This window comes from Sciurus carolinensis, chromosome 16 (assembly GCF_902686445.1).
Source record: "Sciurus carolinensis chromosome 16, mSciCar1.2, whole genome shotgun sequence".
Taxonomy (NCBI): domain Eukaryota; kingdom Metazoa; phylum Chordata; class Mammalia; order Rodentia; family Sciuridae; genus Sciurus; species Sciurus carolinensis.
Window position 1 is genome coordinate 30,349,963 of NC_062228.1, and position 25,519 is coordinate 30,375,481.

The following is a 25,519-nucleotide window of genomic DNA, read 5'->3' on the forward strand; positions in this document are numbered from 1 at the left end:
AAAGATCAATATAGTCAAGAAATACAACTCAATTAGTCAAGACTCAAAAAAAAAAAATTATGTATGTAAAAATGATGGTTAGAGTCATAAAGATTTCAAAGGGCCAAGAACAAAAAAAAGAAAAGTACAAAAAAAAAAAAAAAAAGAAAAGAAAAGAAAAATGTGAAATGTGAGACACTAAACTGTAAGAGTAGTATCAGGAAAGTTATAGCCCACATGTAAGGGTTTGACAAAATTAGGGTAACTGAAAATGCTCTATTAATGGTTTTGAACAAAACAGCTAAGATCTTGTGAGCATGGTGTGTAGCAGTGAGGTGGACAGAAAAGGAAAATAGATAATGAAGGTGATGGAGCACAGAGAACAACATTTTTCAAATATTATTATGTGTATTTCCATACTGTGTTTCAAAGAGAATAACATTTAGATAGGAAAAAATATAACTCCAATGTTAAATCTTAGCCAGTTGAATCATGCTGTATGTTTTAAGAACAAAGAGAACCAGGCACAGTGGCACATGCCTAAAATCTCTAATTGAATAATTTCAGTTTAAATTGTGAACTGGTGCCAGTTGGCTTATCTTCTGCCCTTTTATTTCAGTTTAATATCTCTTCAGTATCCCTATCATGAGTTCTTAAATTAGTGTCCCCTTAGTTTAATGATATTTTTTTAATGCTGATTACAAAAAAAAACTTATATGGTTGAATCTATAAATGGACAAACATGATTGTACACACAGAACTACTTAAGTATGAAATAAATGGTGCATACATTAACAGCAGCTCATATAAGAAATACCAAGAAGTTCATTGTAAACTAAATGAATATACAGTATAATAAGCTGGCAAAAAAGAAAAGTAAAATGAAATCCTAGCCTGCATAAATAGAAATATGTTCTGCAGAATTACACTATATTTCAGCCTTACCAAGAAAAATGTATTGTTTTAATTTAGAGGAACAGGAACTAGTTCATTCATTCAAGACACAGAGTACATATTAACTGTAAAACATTTTATAAGTGATATTAAGTGCAATGAAGACAAAATTTCTTTCTTAGGTAATTAACATTTTTAGAGAGGAGATAATAAGCAAATAGGTATAATTTCAGGTGGGAGTAAAAGCCAGGCAGAGAAAGAAAATAAGATGATGGGGTGAAAAGTGACAGGGTGACCACTTTAGAACAGATTTAGGAAAGTTCTGAAGAGGCACCATTAATACTGAAATCTGAATTAAAAAAAAAAAAAAAAAAACTAGTCAGGTAAAGATTAAAGAGGAATTAGAAATTAACTTAAACAGGTTTGAGAAATCACTTGAGAAAGTATTGTCTATAGGAAATCTGGACTAAGAAAACTGCTTCCTTAACTATTCCTACATGAAAGTCCAAAGAAAGGGGTATACAGGAAAATATCCATGTGACAAGATTCAATAATCCTATGTGAATTAACAACAACAAAAAATCAGGCATGTTTGATTTAAAACAAAAGGGACACAAGATATGACAGCTCACATACATATCACATAAAAGGAATTATTTTGTGAGACTTGAAAGTTCAATTCTTAAAAAAAAAAAAAAGTTCAATTCTTTAAACAACTGTCAAATGCCTATCATTAATAAGGCACCACATTAGTGTTACAAATTATGTAGTCTGTCACCTAAAGAAACTTATGCCTTGTACAGAACTATGGCTTCTGGATACTTTTCTACAGCAATTTCAATGAATAAAAGATAGGGTAGATCAACCACATACCAATTTCCTATGTATGTTGAGCAAAGAATGTTACTTAAATCTTATTTTAATTATAAATAGGGTAGTTGATTACAGATAAAAACTAATATTTATACTTTATCTGAAAGTTTACAGAGATTTTAATCTGTATAATTTTAATCTGTATATATTATTATTGTATAATAATAAATTTCATTTATTTCTTCTGTCCCACAAAATGACCATAGTGATATATGATATTTCCATTATAAAATGTAGAAAATATGTATCATGGACCTAAGCTTGATCCTCAGCCCCAAGCAGGAGTGGGGTGGGGGGGAGACAAAGTAGTCTTAGCCAAGTCCCATAATCTTTCCCACTCTTCCCTTTATACCAGTCTACTATCAGCTCTGAGACTCTTTTCTACTTCCTTATTTTTCACATAGGCAACATATTCACCATAATAGTACATCTCAACACTTAGAGAACCTCAAGTGAAGGGAGTAAAATGGCACAACTAGTAAATTCTCTCTGAGATTCAGATAGCAGAGGAGCCTCTTAGCTGCTGGTCTACCAATAAGAATCACTGTTCTACACTTTTCTATTAAAACAAACATATTAATCATTAACGTAAAAGCCTTATACTAAAGAAAACTGAAGGGACAAATCTATGAGCAAAACAAAACAATTTCATGGGAGAGAAAATGTTATAAAATTTTAGTTTGGCTTATAAACTTCTAAAAATGTTCTACAATTTACAAAATATTTTAATCCAAAATTGAATCTGATTGATCATTGTCTTTAAACTTTCACCACATGAAAACTGGTCATTCATTTACTAACAAGTTTGAAAGTTTGGGGTTTTTTGTTTGTTTTTTGTGGTGCATGCAAGGCAAATGCTCTACTACTGAGCCACCCCCGGGTCCAGTGATTAGGGACTATTCCCAAGCACTTTCATTATTTTCTTTGTCACTTATTTCTACTAAGTACTCTTGTACTGATTGTCAAATACGTTGCTTTCAATAAAGGGTCATTCTGTATCTATCAGAGTTAATCATATATTATGGTGGGCAGAATTTGAAAGTGAATTCCCATTGACCCATGCTGTTGTATAATCCCTCTCCTTGAATGTAGGAACATGACACAATATTACAGAGTATGTGTCAAAAGTGAAAGGATTTTACAGATGTAACCAAGATCTGAACCAGTCAAGTTTGAGTCAATCAAATGGACATAACTAGGTGTGAGCCTAACCTAATCATATGATCATAAAATAAATAATCTAATTTCTATAATTTTTTTTTTCAGTGTTGGGGATCAAACCCAGGGCCTCGTGCTTGTAAGGCAAGCACTCAACCCACTGAGCTATCTCCCCAGCTCTCTATAAATTCTTGAAATGAACAAATTGTAAAGAAGGGATTAATGTTTTCAAGGATTAAAAATGAGAGAGTAGGAGAGAAAAGGGTGTAGCTATAAAAAAAGCATAATCAGAAATGTTGGTGGTGATTTAGCTGGGCATGGTGGCATTCACCTATAATCTCAGCAGCTCTGGAGGCTGAGGCAGAAGGATCCAAAGTTCAAAATCAGCCTCAGCAACTTAGCAAGGCCCTAAGCAACTGAGACCCTGTCTCAAAATAAAAACTAAAAAGAGCTGGGGATGTGGCTCAGTGGGTAAGCACCCCTGCATCTTGACTATGAAGAACCTTCAATGTGATAAAATGGTATAGAAATATGTAAGGCGTTGGGTTTGATCCTTAGAGTGTATGCGCACGCGCACACACACACACACACACATACACAGAAATGGGTCATAAAAATAAATACAGATACATAAAAATGAGTGCATGTAAAACAGGGAAATCTAAATGAAATAAGGAGTTTATCAACTCAATTTACTTGTTGCAATACGATGTTACAGCTTTACAAGATGCTACCATTGAGGGAAAATGAGTCAAAGGTACACTGGATTTCATTGTATCATTTCTTTTTGGTACCAGGGATTGAACTCAGGGGTACTTAACTACTGAGTCACATCGCCAGCCTTTTTATTATACTTTATATTTAGAGACAGGGTCTCACTGAGTTACTTAGGGCCTCACTAAATTGCTGAGGCTGGCTTTCAACTCAATCCTCCTGCCTAAGCCTCCTAAACCACTGGGATTACAGGTGTGCACCACTGCACCTGACCACTGTGTCATTTTTTACAACTGCATACAAATTTGCAATTACCTCAGAATAAAAAGTGCTTAAAAGAGGGAGAACATGCACGTGAGTGGCCTTTTCAGATCTCAAAGACACTCTCCTGTTGGCTTTTTATTATTTTTTTGTAGTTGTAGGTAGACAGCATGCCTTTATTTTAATTTGTTCATTTTCATGTGGTGCTAAGGCTTGAACCCAGTGCCTCACGTGTGCTAGGCAAGCGTTCCACCACTGAGCCACAACCCCAGCCCCTTCTGTTGGCTTTTTAAAAAACAAACTGCTCTAAGTTCCACAGCTGCAAGGAAATGAATTTTGTCAACAATTCCATGAGCTGAAAAGAGGACCCTAGGCTTCAGATGAAATGCAGTCCCAGTTGATACCGTGGCACAAAAGTCTTGTGAGAGCCTGAGAAGAGACCTAGTTAACTTGTGCCCAGACACTTGGGCCAAGGAAACAATGAGATAATAAATGTGTACTGTTTCAGTCCACTAAATTAAACATGTCATAATTTGTTTCTATATAGCATTAGAAAATGAATATGTTTATGGTGGTTAAAAATTCACCAGGCATGGTGGCTTATGCCTATAAATCCCACCTACTTCTGAGGCTGAACCAGGAGAATTGCAAGTTTGAGGCCAGTCTTGGAGATCCTACCTCAAAATAAAGTGAAAAGGACTGGGAAAGTAGCTCAGTGGTAGAATGCCCTTAAGGGAGTTCAGTTCTCAGTACCATAAAAACAAACTAACAAATGGATGAATGAATAATTAAAGGAAAATAAGTTAGGCTTGGAGGCATGTCTGTAATCCCAGCAACTCAGGATGCTGAGTGAGGAGGAATGTAAATTTGAGGTCAGCCTCAGCAATTTAATGAGGCCCTTTCTCAAAATAAAAAATAAAAAGGGCTGGAGACATAGCTCAGTGGTAAAGCACCCCTGGTTTCACTCCATCAGTACCAAAATAAATAAATAAATAAATAACTATTAATGGCTAGAGAGGATAAAGAGCAAATGAAACTCACACACTACTAGCAGGAATGCACAATGGTGCACCAGTTTTGGTGGTGTTTTATTACAGTTAAACATACACTTAAACAAATGATCCCCAGCAATCCTACTCTTAAATATTTTCCATAAAGAAATGAAATGTCTGATTTCATTTGATTAAAAAAATTTGCACACAAGTGTTCATAGGGAATTTATTCATATTTGTCAAAATCAGAAAATAATCTAACTATCCTTTAACTAATGAATAAACGGTCTGTGTTAACTTCATATAATGGAATACTACTCAGTAACAGGAAATAAAAAAACTACATGTAACAAAAAATGCAATATACTTAAGAGGAAGAAGCCAAACTCATGAGGCAACATACTTCATGATTCCACTTATACAATATTCTCAAAAGTAAAAACGTAACAAGAAACATTGCTCATTGGTAGTCAGGTTCTGGGGTTAGGTAAAAAGTTGACTATGAGGGGCACTATGGAATTTGGGGGATGACAATACTATATATTTCGATTGTGGTATGCTTACAAAATTGTGTATATTTTTCTAAAGTCATAGAACTATAAACAAAAATGACAATTTTAAAGATTTAAGTTCTACTTCAAAAACCACCCTCTACCAAATTAATGTTCTTTAGACCTTGATTCTCATTCTAAAAAAGCTAAAATCTTGGGGCTGGGGTTGTGGCTCAGTGGTGGAGAACTTGCCTAGCATGTGTGAGGCCCTGGGTTCAATCCTCAGCACCGCATAAGAAAATAATTAATAATATAAAGGTACAGTGTTCATCTACAACAAAAAGAGACTTAAAAAAAAAAAAAAAAAAAAAAAAAAAAAAAAAAAAAAAAAAGCACCACTTTTGGTGGTGCACGCTTGCAATTTCACTGACTTGGGAAACAGAGGCAAGAGGATTGCAATTTGAGACCAGTCTCAGCAACCCAGCAAGGCCCTAGGCAACTTAGTGAAAAAATCCTGTCTCAAAATTTAAAACATAAAAAATAAAATATAAAAAGGGCTGAGGATGTGGCTCAGTGGTTAAGCATCCTCCACCAAAAAAATTAGGCCTCTAAATTTCTAGATGCTATTTTCTTACTCATCTTCTTTCTAGAGTCAATGTTAGACACAGCTGGACTCCCTTATCAAACAAAATTGGCTAATAGGTTACATCTGACTTTCCCAATTCCTATTCCAACTCTCCTTCCTTCTTAACACACCATAAAAACACACATATATGCAGACACATATAGTTCTTTTAGTCTTTGTCATGTTAGAGACATTGACCTTCTCTATGTATGACTGACTTTTTTATTACAAGGGCAGGGCATGTAGCTTAGGGATAAAGTGCTTGCCTAGTCTGTGCAAAGCCAAGGGTTTGATCCCCAGTACAAAACAAACAAAAAACCCAATAACCCAATGAAAACAGACAGATATTAAAAAATACATAAACCCATTTCATTTATATGGAATCTAAAATAGGCAAAACTATTGCATAGTGAATACCTGGGGTAAGGGGTGAGTAGATATAGTAATTAATTTTGCACTGACTACTTAAATAATTTCTTATTACTTTATTTTTCTAAACTAAGATTAGATTATATTATGTAAATTCTATAATTTATGCTAGTTTATTGCTAATGCAGACACTCAATTTAGAAAATACTAGCTAAGAACACACTACAGGTAGGCAACAGTGGTAGTTTTACATGCCTGTAATCCCCATGGCTTGGGAGTCTGATGCCCGAAGATTGCAAGTTTAAGGCCAGTCTCTTAAAATCAAAAATAAAAAGGCTCAGTGGTAAAGAGTTCCCAGCTTCAACCACCATTGCAAAAAAAAAAAAAAGAGAGAGAGAACTTACTACATAGAGGTATAACAATATCCTCTAAGTACAGGCGAGAAATATGAAACGGAATGCTGGCCACAAAAAAGTTGATATTTTTATTATAGAGATAAATGCATATAAGGCACTGAGTATATGAGGAAAAAAAAAAACAAACAATAAATGATCAACTATCAGGCAGGGGAGGAAAAAAAAATCAACATGAACCAAAGAAAACAAGGAAGACTTGGAACTATGTTCTCAAGGAATAAGTTAATGTTTCACAAATCATATTTTAAGATAGCATGAGATGTTAAAATATTCACATTCATAAAAGATTCTGAGATGCTGCCTTGTATTTCCCCTACTTGGAACATCACAATAAAATTTAATGTATTAAAAACTTACTCTACGAATCCCAGCAGATGAGATCTAGCAGAAAATGAGTGAATAGAATCAACAGGGCAAAATGAGGAACAACCTTGGATTCTCGGTGTAAACAAACCAACTCTTCTGGACTATTTAAATCATTTTTTTCTTTTAAGGTATAGTGGTTTAGAAAGTTGAGAAAAAAGTTTGGTTTGTTCCACCCACCTTTATCTCCCACAGGGAAAGCCATATTGTAAACTAGTACAAAATTTAGAGGGAACTTAATCAATTATCTATCCTTCACTGGGGTAAGGCCTTAAGAATGAGTTTGGGGACCAGTGTGAATAGAAGTTTGTTGGTTCTGTTGTAATTTGTTTTAATTTGGGAGGTAAGGAAGGGGAGAAATTATAGTTCAATACAGTACTTTTATAGTACACAGGAGTACTTAAGATAACGGGTTGAAGTAATAATAAATTTAACATTAAGGTGTACCCCACTCTAGTACATATACAAAATACAAATATAAAAACACTTAACTTATGGGCTGGGAATGTGGCTTAGTGCCACAGCAGCTGCCTGGCATGCAAGAGGCCCTGGATCTAATACCCAGCACCACAAAAACAAAAAACAAAACGACAACAACAAAAAAAACTGAATATAAGTCATGATATACTTGTCAACATTAACTTTTAATCTACTTTTTGAACTTATTTAAAGAAAAATGTATTTATCTCCTATCATCCTGTAAGACATGGAAAAAATTGGCCTATAAATGAACAAACTACTGACAAAAGAATGTAAAAATATTTTGCTATTTCTTGCATTGCTCCATTTAGTGCAATCAACCAGAACCAAAGAACACAACAACAACAACAAAGACTGGTACAAATAATGAATTAAAATTATAGACTAAAAGGCAAGATAAATGATGGACAAACAAGATTCTTGATAAAAGTAATAAAATAATCAACTGTAAGGATCAGATTACAGAGAAGGAAGAATTTGAGCATCAACAGAAAGAGTTGGAAAAAATCTGCAACCCCATCATTACCAAGCTATACCAGAGTGCAGGAGGCAAGTCAGGAGTAATACTGGGGACTTCCCTTGTGGGGGAGTTCTGTCCTTTGGTGGTGCTTCCTCTGGGTCCCACCATTTAAGATGATGAAAAAGCCATCACAAGTATTAATAATGTAGCACTGATCCACACAGTAAAATATAGAAGAGTCCAAATTTGTAGCAAATTCTGTGGCAATTTTAAAGTTGACTTGCCTTAGTAAATTACTGGACATTCTCAATACATGAATATAAAAACATGAGCACAGGAAAGGGAAATAACATTGCATATTATAAGCACTGTACTCTAAGTGCAAATGCAATGTTTTAAATAAAACTGCATTTAAAATTGAAAAAAGAAAAGTAGAAATGATAAGGAAGTGGGATTCTTCCTCACCCACCCTACTCAGGGTAGAACTCAGTGGCACTCTACTAATGAGCTAATTTTACAGTCCTTTTTATTTTGAGTTACGCAGGGTGGCCTCAAATTTCTGGTTCTCCTGCCTCAGTCCCATACCCATAACCCAGTATTTGGAATTTAAAGGCGTGTACCACTATGTCTAATTAAGTTGGACATATTGTAGAAATGCAGGGCTAATTTAATATCTAAAAGGCGATGTAATATAACTTATCAATAGAATAATAAAACCTCATGTCATATCAAGTGATGAAGAAAAAGTGTTTGACAAGTAATATCACATCATCACAAAAATACTCAAAATATTAGAATAAGGAAACATCCACAACCTGCTAAACAGAACATCTATTAAGATTAACAATTAACATCTTTTTTTTTTTTTTTTTTTTTTTTTTTTGTGGTGGTGCTGGGGATTGAATCCAGGGCCTTGTGCTTGTAAGGCAAGCATTCTACCAACTGACCTACATTCCCAGCCCCAATTAGTATCATATTTAATGGTGAAAGACCAAATGTTTTTCCTTAAATTACAAACCACACAAGGGTATCTGCTCTTGTCAACTCTGTTCAACATTTTGCCAGCAATTCTAGCCAGGGCAATTAGAAAAAGAAATTTAAAAGCATCAGATTACAAATCAAAAAGTACATGCAGATGGGCTGGGGCTGTGACCCACTGGTAGAGCGAGCGCTTGCCTAGTATGTGAGAGGCACTGGGTTCAATTCTCAGCACCACATGCAAATAAATAAATAAAAGTTCATCAACAACTAATAAAATATTTTTTTAAAAAGGATAAGTACATGCAGAAGACACAATCTTTTCTATTAAAAAAAGTCCTAAGGAAACTATTTACAAAAAAAATATCTGTTAAGAAACAGGTATTTAGATTATATAATCTATTTAACTCAATAATAAAAAGAACCCAATGTAAAAATTGGTAAAAGATCTGGATAGGCATTTCTCCAAAAGATGTACAAATGGTCAATGAACCCAAGAAATCAGGGAAATGCAAATCAAACCACAATGAGATATTACTTCACATCCCCTAAGACGGCTATAATAAAAAAATAAAGATATGAACAAGTACTGGCAAACATGGAAAAACTAGAACCTTCATGCACTAGTGGAAATGTAAAATGGCCCATCTGCTCTGAAAAGCAATGTGAAAGTTGCTCAAGAGTATTACCTGACCCTGCAATTTCATTCCTAGGTATATACCCAAGAAAAATGAAAGCTTGTACACGAATCTTATTCACAATAATCAGAAAGCAGAATAGGTAAACCTAATGAATATACGTACAAAATGGCATATGACTAACAATAAAAAAAGAAGTTCTGTTACATGTTACAACATAATCTATGCTAACTGAAAGAAGCTCATCTTAAAAGATTACGTGTTGTATGCTTCCATTTATTTATGCAGAATCAGAAAACCCATAGACAGAAGATAGACTGGTGCTTAGGACTTTGGGTGATAGGAGTTAATGGAGAGAGACTATTAATGTATTTGGGGTTTCTTTTGGAAGTGATAGGAATGTTTTACAACTGATCTTAGGGATAGATGCACAACTCTACAAATATACTGAAAACCACTGAATAGTATACTCTAAGTGGGTAAGTAATACAGAATATGAATTACATTAAGATAGAATCATTATCTAAAAAAATAATAAAGCCAGGCACAGTAGTGCACAACTGTAATTCTAGCTACTCAGGAGGCTAAGGTAGGAGGATCACATGTAGATCACTGTTCTAGACCAGTCTGCTCAATTTAGCAAAACTCTGACTCAAAATAAAAAATATAGCCAGGTGTGGTGGCATATACCAATAATCTCAGCGACTCAGGAGGCTAAAGCAGGAGAACTGCAAGTTTAAGGCCAGTTTCAACAATTTCTCAAGACCCTGTCTCAAAAAATAAATTGGGCTGGCGATGTAGCACCATTGGGGGTTCAATCCCCAGTACCACAAAAATAAATAAAAAAGTCTGGAGATGTGTAACTCAGTGGTAAAGTGCCCCTGGCTTCAATACCCGGTACTACAAAAAACAAAATGAAAACAGAATAACAAATTCAATGCAAGTAAATTGATTTTATTCTCATTGTTTACATGAGGATCACAAAATTTAAATGAATTTAAACTAATACCCTTACAAAATATTTATGGTAATTTACAAGATACACATATGTGTGTATATATATATATATATATATATATATATATAGTGTGTGTGTGTGTGTATATATATGTGTGTGCATATATATATATTTTTTTTTCTCTAGTATGTTCTTATTTAAACCATGTAAATACGAAGCAACTCCTGTGCTAATTAAAAAGCCTAGGAGCCAGGTAACAGTAGCACACACCTGTAATCCCAAACAACTCAAGAGGCTGAGGCAGGAGAATTTATAGTAAATTCAAGGCCAATCCCAACAACTTAGTGAAACCCTGTCTCAAAATTTAAAAACTTAAAATTAAAAAGGTTGAGAATTTGCTCAGTGGTAGAGTGTCCCTGGCTTCAGTCTCCAGAACTGCAAAGAAACAAAAACTAAATAAAAACAAAAGTCAACTTCACCCATAAAGGCATTTCTACATTAATTTTTAGGTCAAATTTAAAGTCACAACTTATTCAATTATATGATAAGTCAGCTTCAAAAACAAAATTAATTTCTTCAATAAATACACCTAAGTTTGCCAAAATAGTCAGAAACCTTCAATGCTAACATTATTTGTATTAATATATATGTATATATCACAATCTTGAAAGTTTTAGAATATTGACATTTAAGATACTGACTTACACTTCTCTCACTTTTAAATAATCACAAATACTACTCTTTTTCCTTCCATAATCAGACATCTCAAAAGAGTACATTACAGCTGATATCCTGATTATCTTACCACTTGTAAATTTCTTTTGATTTCATTCCTGTTCTTCTGTAATCTACCAAAAGGAAAAAAAAAATTCTGTATTTCAAGGTCACCAATTACTTTTCATAGCTACTCAACAATTTCCTATCTGTTTTTATTCTCTTCAAATTTTTAATTTTTCACACTGTGGTTCCATCACTTTTTCTGGAATCTTCCTACAGATTAGGTGACAATATAGTATCAGAACTATTCTTTAATTCCATTATTGTTCTTTCTTCCAAAGATTCTTCCCAAACTCTCATTTTCTCACTGTACATTTTTTGTCTCTATTACTCTGCCTCATAGCTTCAGCCACTATTTACCACTTTATACTAGATATATCCAAAATACATATCTTCTGCATTCTATTTAAAAAATTTTCAACTGTCTATAGATGTACCTCTCTACCTAGTGCAGTCATACTACTTCTACTTTGTTCTATTTCAAAACCAAGTTAAGCTTGGGAGTGTAGAGTGCTTGTCTAGCATTTAAAAAGCCCTGGCTTAAATCCCCACTACCACCACAAAACAATGACAACACCACCAAAATCCCCAAGTTAATCTGGTATGGTTTTTATCGTGGGTTTTCCCTGCCCAAGTCTTCCCTTAGCCTTAGCCTGGCATTCAAGGCCTTATAGATGGTACCCATGTAACTTCCCAAATCTTAGTATTACTCATTCATTAAAATCAAAGCATTTCCTCTTCTTTAGAAATTAAGTACAGGACTGGGGTTTTGGCCCAGTGGTAGAGTGATTGCCTAGCACATGCTTGATCCCAACACAGCAAATAATAAGTGTTGGCAAGGATGCAGGGGGGCGTGGGGGCTGCAGGGGGCGGGATAAGGTACACTCATACATTGCTGGTGGGATTGCAAATTGGTACAGCCACTCTGGAAAGCAATATGGAGATTCCTCAGAAAACTTGGAATGAAATCACCATTTGACCCAGTTATCCCACTCCTCAGTCTATGCCCAAAGAACATAAAATCAGCATACTACAGTGACACAGCCGCATCAATATTTATAGCAGCTCAACTCACAATATCTAAAACTACGGAACCAGCCTAGGTGTCCTTCAACAGATGGATGGATAAAGAAAATGTGATACACACACACACACACACACACACACATATATATACACATACACATATTGTATGTATATACAAATGTATATACAATGTGTATATATGTGTGTGTGTGTGTGTGTGTGTGTGCGTGTGTGTGTGTGTGTATACATATAATGGAATACTACTTAGCCATAAAGAGAAATGAAATGATGGCATTTGTCAGTAAATGGATAGAACTGGAGAACATCATGCTAAGCAAAATAAGCCACCATCACCCACAACAAAATGGTCAAATGTTCCTCTGATGCTAACTCACAATAAGGTGTGTGTGTGTGGGGGGGGAGGACTAGAAGAACTTTGAATTAGACAAAGGGAATGATGGGAAGGGAAGGGGAATACGAAAAGGAAAGATAGTAGAATGAATTGGACATTACTTTCTTATGTGCATATATATGATTACATGACCACTATAATTCCATATCATGTACAACCAGAAGAAAGAGAAGTTATGCTCCATATATGTATAATATGACAAAGTACATTCTACTGTCATACATAACTAATAAAAACAAATTTTAAAATTCCTAGATAGAATTTGTATTTTGTGCTTTGGATGAGTAAGTCAACTAAGAACTTTGAAACATTTTATAAGCAATATCATGCCAAATACCATTTATAGCTATAAATATATTCTGGTAAACAGAGAAGAGTTATGAAATTTTAATTTTAAACAAGCAAGGTGGAGCACACCTATAATCTCAGACTCAGAAGGCTAAGGAAGGAGAAAGAAAAGTTCAAGATCCAGTCTCAACAACAGAGAGACAGTCTCAAAAAATAAATAGGGTTGAGAGTTGGTGGTAGACTACCCCTGCATTCAATTCCCAGTAATGAGGAAAAAAAAAAAAACAAAAAAATGATTTAAGGTAGCACTTCAAATATTACTTAGGTTATTTCCTCTTTTTGTCTGGGGTACAGTGGAGTGAAATTTTTCAGAAATCAAGCATATATTTTCTACTTTTCTGACTTAGGAAAATTACTACTGAAAAAATATTAGCAAAGAGTTTGAGGTCCTCTTAATTTAATGGTTATAAGCAAAGTAGAAAAATCTTTAGTTTTTTATGTCTTCCCCTCTTTTCATAATAATTTATAAAAATTAGTTACATTTCGGCTTAAGATGATTTTTGCAATATCTAATGGGTCCCATTAAGAGTTGAATTTAAGGGACGGTAATTCCTGGAGGTTTAATACTAACAAAAAATGTGAACACATAAGACCTTCCTATTTTAAAAAAATCTAAGATTTTTCTTCATTTTTGCTCACATAGCATTCTATCACTACCACAAAGGAGAGAGATGATATAATTAAAGCCTTAATTTTTTTTGCTCTTTTTTTTCTTTCTTTATTGGTACTGGGGATTGAACCCAGGGATTCTTAACCTCTGAACCACATCCCCAGTCCTTTTTTTAAGTTTGAAACAGGGTGTCCATAAATTGAGGCTGGCCTTAGAATGTGTGATCCTCCTGCCCTCAGCCTCCCAAGTCAATGGGATTACAGGTGTGCACCACCACACCCACAGTTTTTTTTTTTTTTTGTTTGTTTGTTTGTTTGTTGTAGTTGAGATGGACAGGAATGCTTTTATTTTACGTTTTATTTTTATGTGGTGCTAAGGATCCAACCCAGTGCCTCACATATGCTAGGCGAAGTGCTCTGTCACTGAGTTACAGCCCCAGCCCCCACATTACATTAGTTTTTAATTAAAAAATATATATATTTTTAGTTGTAGATGGACACAGTACCTTTATTTTGTTCATTTAATATTTTATGTGGTGCTGCGATCGACCCAGTGCCTCATGAGTGCTAGGCAAGTGCTCTACCGCTGAGCTACAACCCCAGTCCAGAATATATTTTAACTATCTAGAAAATTTACTTATCTATAATCAATAATTCCCTGACACTGTTGGATGTCAGCGGACCTGTCATGTTTCTTCATCGTTTGTAATTGTTACTCAGAAGCAAAATAGGTAATATAAATGATATATACTATAATGAAACCTAAAATTACAACCATTACAATTCCTTAAGAATTGGAATAATCCACCAATTTAGTCTTTACCACCCACTATAAAAATTCTTTCTATGACACATTTGAGCTATTTCATCTCCCTGTGTTCAGCAAGAGGTTTATTTCAAGCTTCTTCCTTAAACCAAATGATCTGACATAAACTGACTTACACTTTCTGACCTCTAAACATTCTGACCTTCAAACATTTGAAGATATTGTGTTTTACCTTTAGGGCATTTGTTGTTATCATCTTATACAAAATCTATAAAAAAAAAAATCAGAGCACTTTTGGAAACAATATAGATTTTATTTTAGATTTTGTTTGTTTGTTTTATTTTATTTTAGGGTTGTTTTTCCCCTGCTAATGAATAAACAATTATCAATATAGCCAGGAAATACCAGACGAAAGTCTTCTCCATTTAAAGATTCTAAAACAAGTTTTTGCTTTATTAGTAAAGTAGGTTTTTGAATGGTGAAAGGAGGAAGAAATATTTAGTACATCATTTTTATACATAAAATGTAGTAAAATACATTGAAAGGACTGTTGTGATAGATCAATGTATTAATATATGTTAAATATTTATAGCAGTCAGGTGCAGTGGCACCTGTCTGTAATCCCAACAGCTTGGGAAGCTGAGGCAGTAGGATCGAGATCTCAAAGCCAGGGGGCTAGGGAGATAGCTCAGTTGGTAGAGTGCATGCCTTGCAAGCATGAGGCCCTGGGTTTGATCCCCAGCACTGCCAAAAAAACATAACAACACGAGATCTCAAAGCCAACCTGAGCAACTTATCAAGGTCCTAAAGAAACTCAGTGAGACCCTGTCTCTAAAATATAAAAAAGGAGGGTTGGGGAGATAGCGCCGTGGGCAGAGTGCTTACCTTACAAGCATAGGGCCCTGGGTTTGATCCCCAGCACCACAAAAAAAAAAAAAAAAAAAAAAAAAAAAAAATTATAAAATATAAAAAAGGGCTGGGGATGTGGTTCACTGTTTAAGGACCACTGAGTTCAATACCTGGTACCAAAAAAAAAAATTTAGAGCAGTACTTGGCACAAAGTAAATGCTGTATCTGTTAGACACTGTAATTCATTATTAATATGCACTTATTTAAATTCAACTATTATGATAATATATGCAAGAAAAATATGAAGATATTTTAATAACCTTAATTCAGATTTTCCCACATCTCAGTAATAACCTTACTTTTATACTGTAATCTAATGACCTTAAAATGGCAAACTATTCAGTCATTCAAAATCATTTTCAGAAAAATCTTTACCAGCATGAAAAATGTATGTGACATATTGACTAGAGGGTTAAAAGGCAATAGTCTGTCAAAAAGAAGTATAAAATCTATGTTCCAAATTTGGTTTCTTAAAAATGCAAAACCATGGAAATAAGGGACAAGAAGAGACACAACAGATCTCACTGTATTCTTAAAATGTCAGCAGCAGATATGTTTTGGTAACATTACATGTTAAAAAAAATCAGTATCTTAAAAATATGCCTTACATGGGCTATATAAGCCTATCTTTAAGTTGTTTTTGAAAAGCTAATAAGTAATATCGATGGTGATGCACACCTGTAATCCCAGTGATTTAGGAGGCTGAGGCAGAAGGAGCTCAAGTTCAAGATTAGCCTGAGCAACTTACAGAGATCCTTTCTTAAAATAAAAGTTTAAAAGGTAGGGGATGTAGCTCAGTGGTAAAGCACCCCTGAGATCAATCCCTACTACTGAAAAATAAGAATAATAAAATTAATAGGTGTGATGGCACACACCTATGATCCCAGTGGCTTTGGAGGCTGAGGCAAGAAGGTCTCGAGTTCAAAGCCAGCCTCAGCAACTTAGCAAGGCTCTAAACAAAATACAAGACCCTGTCTCTAAATAAAACACAAAATAAAGCTGGGGATGTGGCTCAGTGGTTGAGTGCCCCTGAGTTCAATCCCCAGTACCAAAAAAAAAAAAAAAAAAAAAAAAATCACACACACAAATTAATTAATTAAAATTTGTAAGTAATAAGTATCTCTACCTTCAGGAAAAAAAATTCAAGGTATTAAAGTAAGAAGTTCATCATAATACAAAAGGAAACAAAGCATTAAATATAAACACATCCTAAAATTCTATTTCTTCTTTTGTTAGTCATCCCATATGTCACTCCTACAGAACTTTTATACTAAACTTAATTTTCAAACATTGACAGTGCTCCATACATTGTTTCCACTTCACAAATAAGACAAAAACTAAAGAGTGTGTTATGAAACAGCAGAAAATACATTATAAAAGAACAACGAAAAGTTTAGTGTTATTCTCTCAAAATTCCATTGCTCCAAAAATTACAGTTGACATAAGCTAGTATTTTCTCTATGCTACAGTTGGTACATACTAACATTCAGAAAAGCACTTGTGATAGCTTCTAACCCACCTCATCCTCAAGTCTTTTCTCTCAAGCATTTGGGCTCCTTCTCTCTTCTATTTTTTAAGTGGTAATATTCTAGAGGCAAAATTTTAAGTGGTAAAATTCTAAAGCCAAACTCTAGAAAAGTGATCTCAGTCACACTCACTATTATTAACAATTGACACAGATGTCAGGTATTCTAAAATATAGAAATTTTATCTACAATCCCTCTACTGAACTTGAGGAGTAGGAAAAGTCAAGGTTTAGAAATATACACTGAACATCCAACATTTGCAATGCAGTTTTCTAGAATTCTGAAGAGTGGCATCAGTGATTTTTCGATCAGTAGATTAAAATCTACAATACCTTAACTAGACTATAACAAAATGACTCAATTGTTTTGATAAACTAAAAATTATAACTATTATTTTTAAATCTCCAAACTTCTATATGTAGTAATGCTAATTTAGTGTGACATAAAATTATTGCAAGAGAAATAAAGAAACCTGAAAATAAACTTCAGAAAAAATTTTCTATAGAACCTGATAAGAACACCTTATTAAGATAACATGTAAGCTTTTTGAGTAATGAACTACACATTTCCAAAGTTGGAAAAATAAAAAAATAAAGTTAGTACCCATAAACATCCAGAACTGTCAAAAATTACATAAACAAAAAGCTTATATGTTCTGCTAGAACTTGTCATAAAATTTACATATAAATAATTTGAATTCTACATATTTAGGCTATATGTTCTATAATTCTGTACATAAAAATTTGACATGCAATCTATAATAACCATAATAGCCTTCTCCACCATTTCATTTCCCTTCTTTACCCACATAATCAACAAAACCCATTACTTTTAACACTAATAAGTAATAGAAAACTTAAGAATACAAGTTAAGTAAGTCAAAAAAGTATTCCAAATGGACTACATTATAAGTTTGAGATTTATTTAAGAGAAGCAGCAGCAGTAGCAGTAGCAGCAGCAGTTGGCAAAACGAGATAACCTCCAAAACTAAAGGTGAGTAGATTTTTAGACTATTAATTTTTGTATAGATTATTCTATACATGATTTATGAAAGGTTGCTTATGACAGGCCTGAAAAGAATTTCTCTTAGACATGTCTATATGCTAGCAATTGAAACTACTTTAGTTACTTATGTTATCCTTCATTCCAAATCTATGAGTCCTTACTATTTTCTAAAGCTGGGAAAACATCTTTAGAAATAGATGAATGAAATACATGAATTAAGATAAACAACACATACACACATGCACACACACACACAAAGATGAATTAAAATGAAAACAGGTCTTAGAAAAACAAAATTAAGAAGTTAACAAATTTTTGGTCTACAACTTCAATTATTCAATGGACAAAATGATAAATCAAACTGGTCAGAAATCTACATACAAAGTGGATAGATGAACCTAAATTCAATCCAATCTGTGGAGATATTTCCCAGGATTCTTCTTACTAAGATGCTTGATCCTCCTCCAGTAGAGGGAGCAAAATCATAAGACTCAACTTGTCACAGGAAGGGAGATGAGTTTTTAAGTATCTTTACATCCATCTAGACATTTCAAAAAATGTGTGGAAAATACTCTTTGAAATACAACTAAGCTGGGTGTGGTGACGCATGCCTGTAATCCCAGTGATTTGGGAGACTAAGACAGGAGAATTCCAAGTTCAAGGCCAGCCTCATCAACTTTGTAACCCCCATGCAACTGTGAGCCCTAATTGAGAGACTGTCTCAAAATAAAAATAAAAAGAGCTAGGAATGTAACTCAGTCCCTGGGTTCAATCCTGAGTACAAAAAAGAAAGAAAGGAAATACACAACTAAAGTAAACCTTATGGAAAACAAAGATTTTCTTTTTTTACAAATACTTTAATTTTTTAAAATGAGAAACTTGTCCCAAAATCCTAATATTAAGAACCATGGTATGTATTGTTGCCCACAAAGTCTCAAAGGTAAACAAGGTATTAAAGCATTTTATAAAACCCTAATTTAACAAGAGTTCATAAAAATGTAAAACATTACATGAAGTACATTTTTAATTATAAAAGTAATACACTTAACATGACAAAAATTGTAGAAAACAAGTGAAAGAAAAGTGCAACTGTACTACCCATTTTCTTCTCGTATTTTTTCATGTGCATATTTTCAAATTGCTATAAGTGTAATTATAAAAACATTTATTAAGCACTTAACTGTAATTGAGGCACAGTCCTCAGCACTTTCACACATTATAACTGTTAATCCTTTCAAAAGTCTTACTAGTTAGATTCTATTATTATTTCATATTTTAAAAACAAGAAAAAAGAGACACATAGAAATTGGACAATTAGCTCAAAGTCATACAAATAATAAGAGGAACTAAGATTTGAACATATGTGGTCTAGAACCAAAGCCTATTCTCTGAACCACTTTAGTGTGATAGTAATTTTGAATTGTTTCCCTCTCATCATTAACATTTTCAGTGTTAATTTTTGAAGACTTTTTAATACTTACAATAGACCATCTAATATATGGATATGCTGTTTCCAGTTGTTTCTTGGAAAACAGTAAGATAAATATCTGTGGGTATATTACTTTAGAAATGTATGGATTATTCTAATATACCACCAAATTGCTTTCCAAAATATTTATTTTAATTGGCAAAGCAATGTACCAATTTCATCAAAATTTGCAGCATTGGGGGCTGGGGAGATAGCTCAGTCGGTAGAGTGCTTGCCTTGCAAGCACAAGGCCCTGGGTTCGATCCCCAGCACCAAAAAAAAAAAAAAAAAAAAAAAAAAAAAATTGCAGCATTAAGTATTAACATTCTAAAAATTTGTTTCTAATTGATAAAAATTAAATCATATTCCACAATGAATTAATTTATTATTAAAATTATAGGTTTTACTAATTTGATTTCCTGTTTTATGAATTTCTACCTACGGGCTTTATCCAGTTATCAACTGCAATTTTAAGATCTCTAATCAATTTATATGAGCTTTTCACAGGAATGTTAACAGTATGTCCATCACATCTGCAATAAAATTTTCCCAGTCCTATTATCTTATTCCCAGTTTCTTATTTTATTATGGTTTTAAAAGTTTTATTTTTGGTAAAATCACCTTTCATTAAAGGTAATAATAATTAAATGTTACAGAAGAGGTTTCAAAACCTCACAATTTTCTCAGCATAAAAGTTAGTCTATTGCTTTGAGGACATCAATGAATCACTTTCAGTAAGATTTTTAAGGCAACATAAACCTATGTTAAAATATGCATATTCAATAGAATTCTGAGTTTGAGAAATCTTGAATAGGCCACAAATAAAATGAACTCAATGAATAAAATCCCACTCTACTCCAAATATCAAAAATAAAAGTAGGGCTGAGGTTATGGCTCAGTGGTAAAGTGCTTGCCTAGCATGTGTGATGCTCTGGATTCTATCATCAGCACCACATAAGAAAATAAATAATATAAAGATGTTGTGTCCATCTACAACAAAAAAATATTTGAAATATAAAAAAATAAAAAATAAAAGTAGCTACATACCTGTCGCTGTAAACACAGGCGATTTCTGTCATGTAAATGCTGATGATTAGAAAAGGATGAATGCCAACTCCGAGCCTGACATTGCAACTGAGTTTGAGCCATATCAGAAGGCCGTGCTACAATATGTGAAGTAAAGTGTCGATCAAGGTCATGATCTAAAGCATGATTTGAATTATCTTGTCCAAATGTTGACTCATCAAATTGCGGAAGCAGACCCTCCTGAAGGAGGTCCTCTGGGTCAAGTCCTGTGAATGGCTCAGTTTGAGATTCCACTTGATGAAGTAAATTGTCTTCTAAAGATGAAAAGCCATTAGTTTCTACATGATCATTGAAATGGCCCATTTGAGTTCCTGAGTCAACAGGATCTGGGAAGTTCATATGCACAGGAGATAATTTTGAATTGCTATAATTACCCTGAGGATGTGATGAATGCAACATTTGAAAATTATTTGAATTCAATGATGCATTGGGGTTTAGGATATGCTGAGTAGATTCTTGCTTGATTCCCCTATGAGGTGAAAAGGAATTACTTCCAGAAAAATCAGATAGAGTCTGATTTGCATGATTGGGTGCAAGAACTGCAGAGGATTGAAGGAGACTGTTTGGTGAAATATGATTATTGGAAAAGGAATAATGTGAAGAAAACTGCTGAGAATTACTGACAGAACAAGAAGTCATATTTGGAGAGGGTCCATTAAAATTTCCTTCTTGATGATTGTTACACTTGAGGAAGTGTACTGAAGGATTTGACGTTTGAGAAAATTGCATCGAAAGAGACTGTTGTGAAGTAGATGCATTAGTAATTTGTGGTGGGTGGTTAACACTGACTCTATGAGGACCAGAAACATTAATAGAATGGTTAAGAGAATTTTGCCCTGGGGTAAGATTATTTCTGTTTTGTTGTGAGCGTAGTGAAGTACACTGTGTTTGTTGTTCATTGGCCTGAAATAAGGCAAAGTCATGGTGTGCCACAAAGCTTTTATTTTGATGCATAGAATGTGAATGTCCTTGTTGGTGAAAAGGAGATCCATTTTGATTAGAAATGTTAGTAGCTGTCTGATGACCCCACATTGGACTGCCATCTGCCACATCTGGAAACAAACCATTGGGTTGGTTTGGGGGATGGATAGGTGAACAATTAAACTGAGAGTGTGGTGATAACACATGTTCAGCTGGGCTACCAAAAGACTGATTAACTTGATGAAATTTCATTGAATCAAATTGATTTAACTGTTCAAAATCAGTCATCTTCTGATGTGTTGGAGTACCATGAACATGGTTCAATGAGTCTATATGCAAAGGTTCAAACTCTGCACCCAAGTTCAATTCGTCAACTAGTGAAACAGGTCCTGGTTGTACAAATGCATCATCTGATAAACCTTCTAAGGTCTCACCAAAAAGATTGGCATCATCAAAAAAGTCCATCATTGGATCTGTCATCTTTAAAAGTCAATAACAATCTGGGCTGTTCACTCCAAATGAAGTATATTCAGCTTCTCTGTGGTAGATATTATTAGATCATTACCGAAGGTCATCAACTAATCCAAAATAGGCCATTGTTCATTATTGCTCTAGATAATGACATGTCAAGTGTAAGAATCCTAGGGAAAAAAAGAACAAAAACAAATTAAATTTAATAATGATTATTCATTAACTTTACATAAACAAAGCTTATATATGACTTAAAAAGTATAAAACATTAAGTGTACAGTATTTTTGTAGAATAATACATTGCAAATTGCTCATTAACATTCCCAATAAGGAGTGGGGGAATTTCTGAGAGTGGACATAACTATATGCATTTAAAAGCAATAGGGGTGGGCTGGGGATATAGCTCATGTGGTACAGTGCCTGCTTCGTATGCACAATCCCCAGCACCACAAAAATAAATAAATAAATACAGTAAAAGCAATAGTGGTGAGCCAGGTGCTGTGGTGCATGCCTGTAATCTCATTGATTCGGGAGGCTGAAGCAGGAGGATCACAAATTCGAAGTCACACTCAGCAGCTCAACAATCTTGCGACTTAATGAGACTATCTGAAAATTAAAAATAAGTACTGGGGATGTAGCCCAGTGATAATGTGCTCCCAGGTTCAAACTCCAGGATCTCCCCTACACACACACACACACACATGCACACACACACACAGAGCAATAGGCCCGGGGATGAAGCTAAGTGGTAGAGTGCTTATCTAGCGTGTTCAGGTCCTGGGTTTAATCCCCAGTACTGGAAACATAAAATAAGACATAATTTTTTTTAAAAAAACTGTTGCAATTGTAGATGGACAGAATGCCTTTATTTTGTTTATTTTTATGTGATGCTAAGGATTGAACCCAGTGCCTCATGCATGCTAGGCAAGTGCTCTGCCACTGAGCTACAGCCCCGGATCCATAAATTTTTTTTAAAGTCCATATATTATGATGAATACAGTCATATTATTATGATGAAAGTAAAGTAAACCTAGAAATAGTTAATTGCACTTTCTCCCATAGCATGAAATGGTCATCACTCCCCAGCAATTTTCACCAATGTAAAAAAATATTTGTTACAATTCAAAATAAGTCTTGTTAAGATAGCTGATATCAGACCTTCTCAGATTAGTAAGTATATTGCCATCTTTTGCTCTGGACATCTTGAACAGATAAATCTATTATTTCATAAGGTGTATGTAGAACCGCATCAAGAAGAACAACTACATGAGATTATAAACTGGCCCAAAAGGAGACCAAAGTTAGCCATCTGATTAGTAGACAGCACAGATATATGTGGAGGGATATGTTGAAAGACATTCACACATATTTCTACTATGGCCTTGTTCATCTACCATAGAAAATCAGCCTTCCTTATAGCCAAATGATTTAGACATCTATGAAGCAAAAGCAAGCACCTTCCTGTAATTGGATGTATTTATTATTCCATCCCCAATGCCATTCTGTTGAATCATCTAGAATATAAATATTGCTTATTATTTTTACTAAACTGTACAAATACTGAGACTCACACTGAGAAGAAAACAAACAGAAGTTAAGCAATAAATTGGTCTTATGATAGTCTCATAAGAAAAACAATTATAATTATGTATACAGAATTGCCCCTTGGAATCTGAGCGGGTCGGGTACCATGATCCCCCATCTTTGCCTAGAGAAATACCAAAATCCATGGATGCTCAAGTCCCTTATTTAAAATGCATGCTGGGCATGGTGGTGCACACCTGTAATCCCAGCAGTTCGGGAGGCTAATGCAGGAGGATCACAAGTTCATGTCTAGCCTCGGCAACTTAGCGAGGCCTTAAGCAACTTAATGAGACCCTGAATTAAAATAAAAAGGGCTGGGGATATGGCTCAGTGGTCAAGTGGCCCTGGGTTCAATCTCTGGTACCAAAAAAAAAAAAGTACATGCATGTAAAATAGGAGAGCACTTTCATGTTAGTAATATTTGCAAATATTCCTATATATACTAAATCATCTCTAGGTAGCATATGATACCTAATACAAAATAAATATTATATAAAGAGTCACTACACTGCTGTACTGTCTAGGAAATAATAACAAGGAAAGAAGTCTACATATGTTCAGTACAGATGCAATTTTTTTTCCAAAATATTTTTGATCTACAGTTGATTGAAACATTTGATGAAGAACCTGAGGCTACAGATGGTTAATTGTATATGTTTATGTATAGGCACACATATACATTACTTATGAGTAAAAAGGATCTAACAGATTACTTGATAATATTGAATAGGTAACTATTATTGTTCTAGGTTTGTATCATTCCCAACATTCTTAATACAGGTACTTTTTTATTCTGCCCACACTGTCTTGCATGGAGAACCACAAATAACATTTGAATGAATTCAAAAATAAACAAAGGACTAAGACACTTTTTCAGAACTTCAATTCTGGAAGATCAATATTAGGAAAAAAATTCCTATGGACTGGGGATACAGCTCATTTGCTGAGCACTTGCCTAGTACGTGTGAGGATCTGGGTTCAATTCCCAGTACTGTCCCCCCCCACACACAAAGGGATATATAGATTTCTAAATAAACGACTTTTTTTTTTTTTTTTTTTTGGCAGTACTAGGGATTGAACCCATGGGCTCTCTATCATTGAACTACATCCCCAGCCCGTTTTTTATTTTTTAAAATTTTGAAACAGGGTCTTGCTAAGTTCCCTACGCTAGCCTCAAATGTTTGATCTTCCTGCCTCGGCCTCCTCAGTCGCTGTGATTACAGGCATGTGCTGCCCTGCCCAGCTCCTAAACAAATTTTCTGCTATTTAAATGTAGAAATGCTTGTAAAAGCCGGGAGGAGTAAAAACTACCAGATCTAGATTAATTTTACCTAGAAATTACCATATTAATAATCACTATGATGTTCATATACTTTTATAAACATATCATTTTAGAAAAAGTAAAATGTAGAAAAAATTATTTTCCAGATTTTACTATTATGAGACTAAAAATATGGAAGACTGTGTTCTCTGAACTCAATAAGCATTAGCCATAAAATATGGTAGCTCAAGTAACTTCTCTGAAATACTTCATATTCAGATTCAGATACTTTGACTAGAAAACACCTATGTATATCTAAGCAATTAAATCAGAAAAGTAATGCCTTCTGAGTTTTACATGAATGGATGATTATTTATCAAATGGAACATATAAAAAAATGGAAATTATAAAATCCAATTTCACTGATCGATTATAAAGTACAATATTAGTTGATACAAGTTGAAGAAAAGTGCTGCCAATTAAACTATGACACTTAGAATTTTATTTATTTATTTATTTATTCATTCATTCATTTATTTATTTATTTTTGGCAATACTGGGGATTGAACCCATTAGTGCTTTATCACTGAGGTACATCCTTGAACTTGTAATCCTTCTGTCTCAGCCTGCCAAGTAACTGCGATTATAGACATGTACCTGTGCCACCACACCCAGCAAAAATAAAAGAATTTTTAAAAGAC

At 34.1% G+C, this 25,519-nt stretch overlaps 1 protein-coding gene across 8 annotated transcripts in view; it reads right to left on the reverse strand.

The window, feature by feature from the left end:
* Chd9 (chromodomain helicase DNA binding protein 9) overlaps positions 1–25,519 on the reverse strand; it is a 237,933-nt gene that overhangs the window by 116,919 nt on the left and 95,495 nt on the right. For all 8 annotated transcript variants that reach the window (XM_047530062.1, XM_047530061.1, XM_047530063.1 and 5 more), the window contains one exon: positions 20,543–22,143. In XM_047530062.1, coding sequence (XP_047386018.1) covers positions 20,543–21,982 — 1,440 coding nt within the window. In that variant the 5' untranslated portion in view covers positions 21,983–22,143. The remainder of the gene's footprint in view (positions 1–20,542; positions 22,144–25,519) is intronic.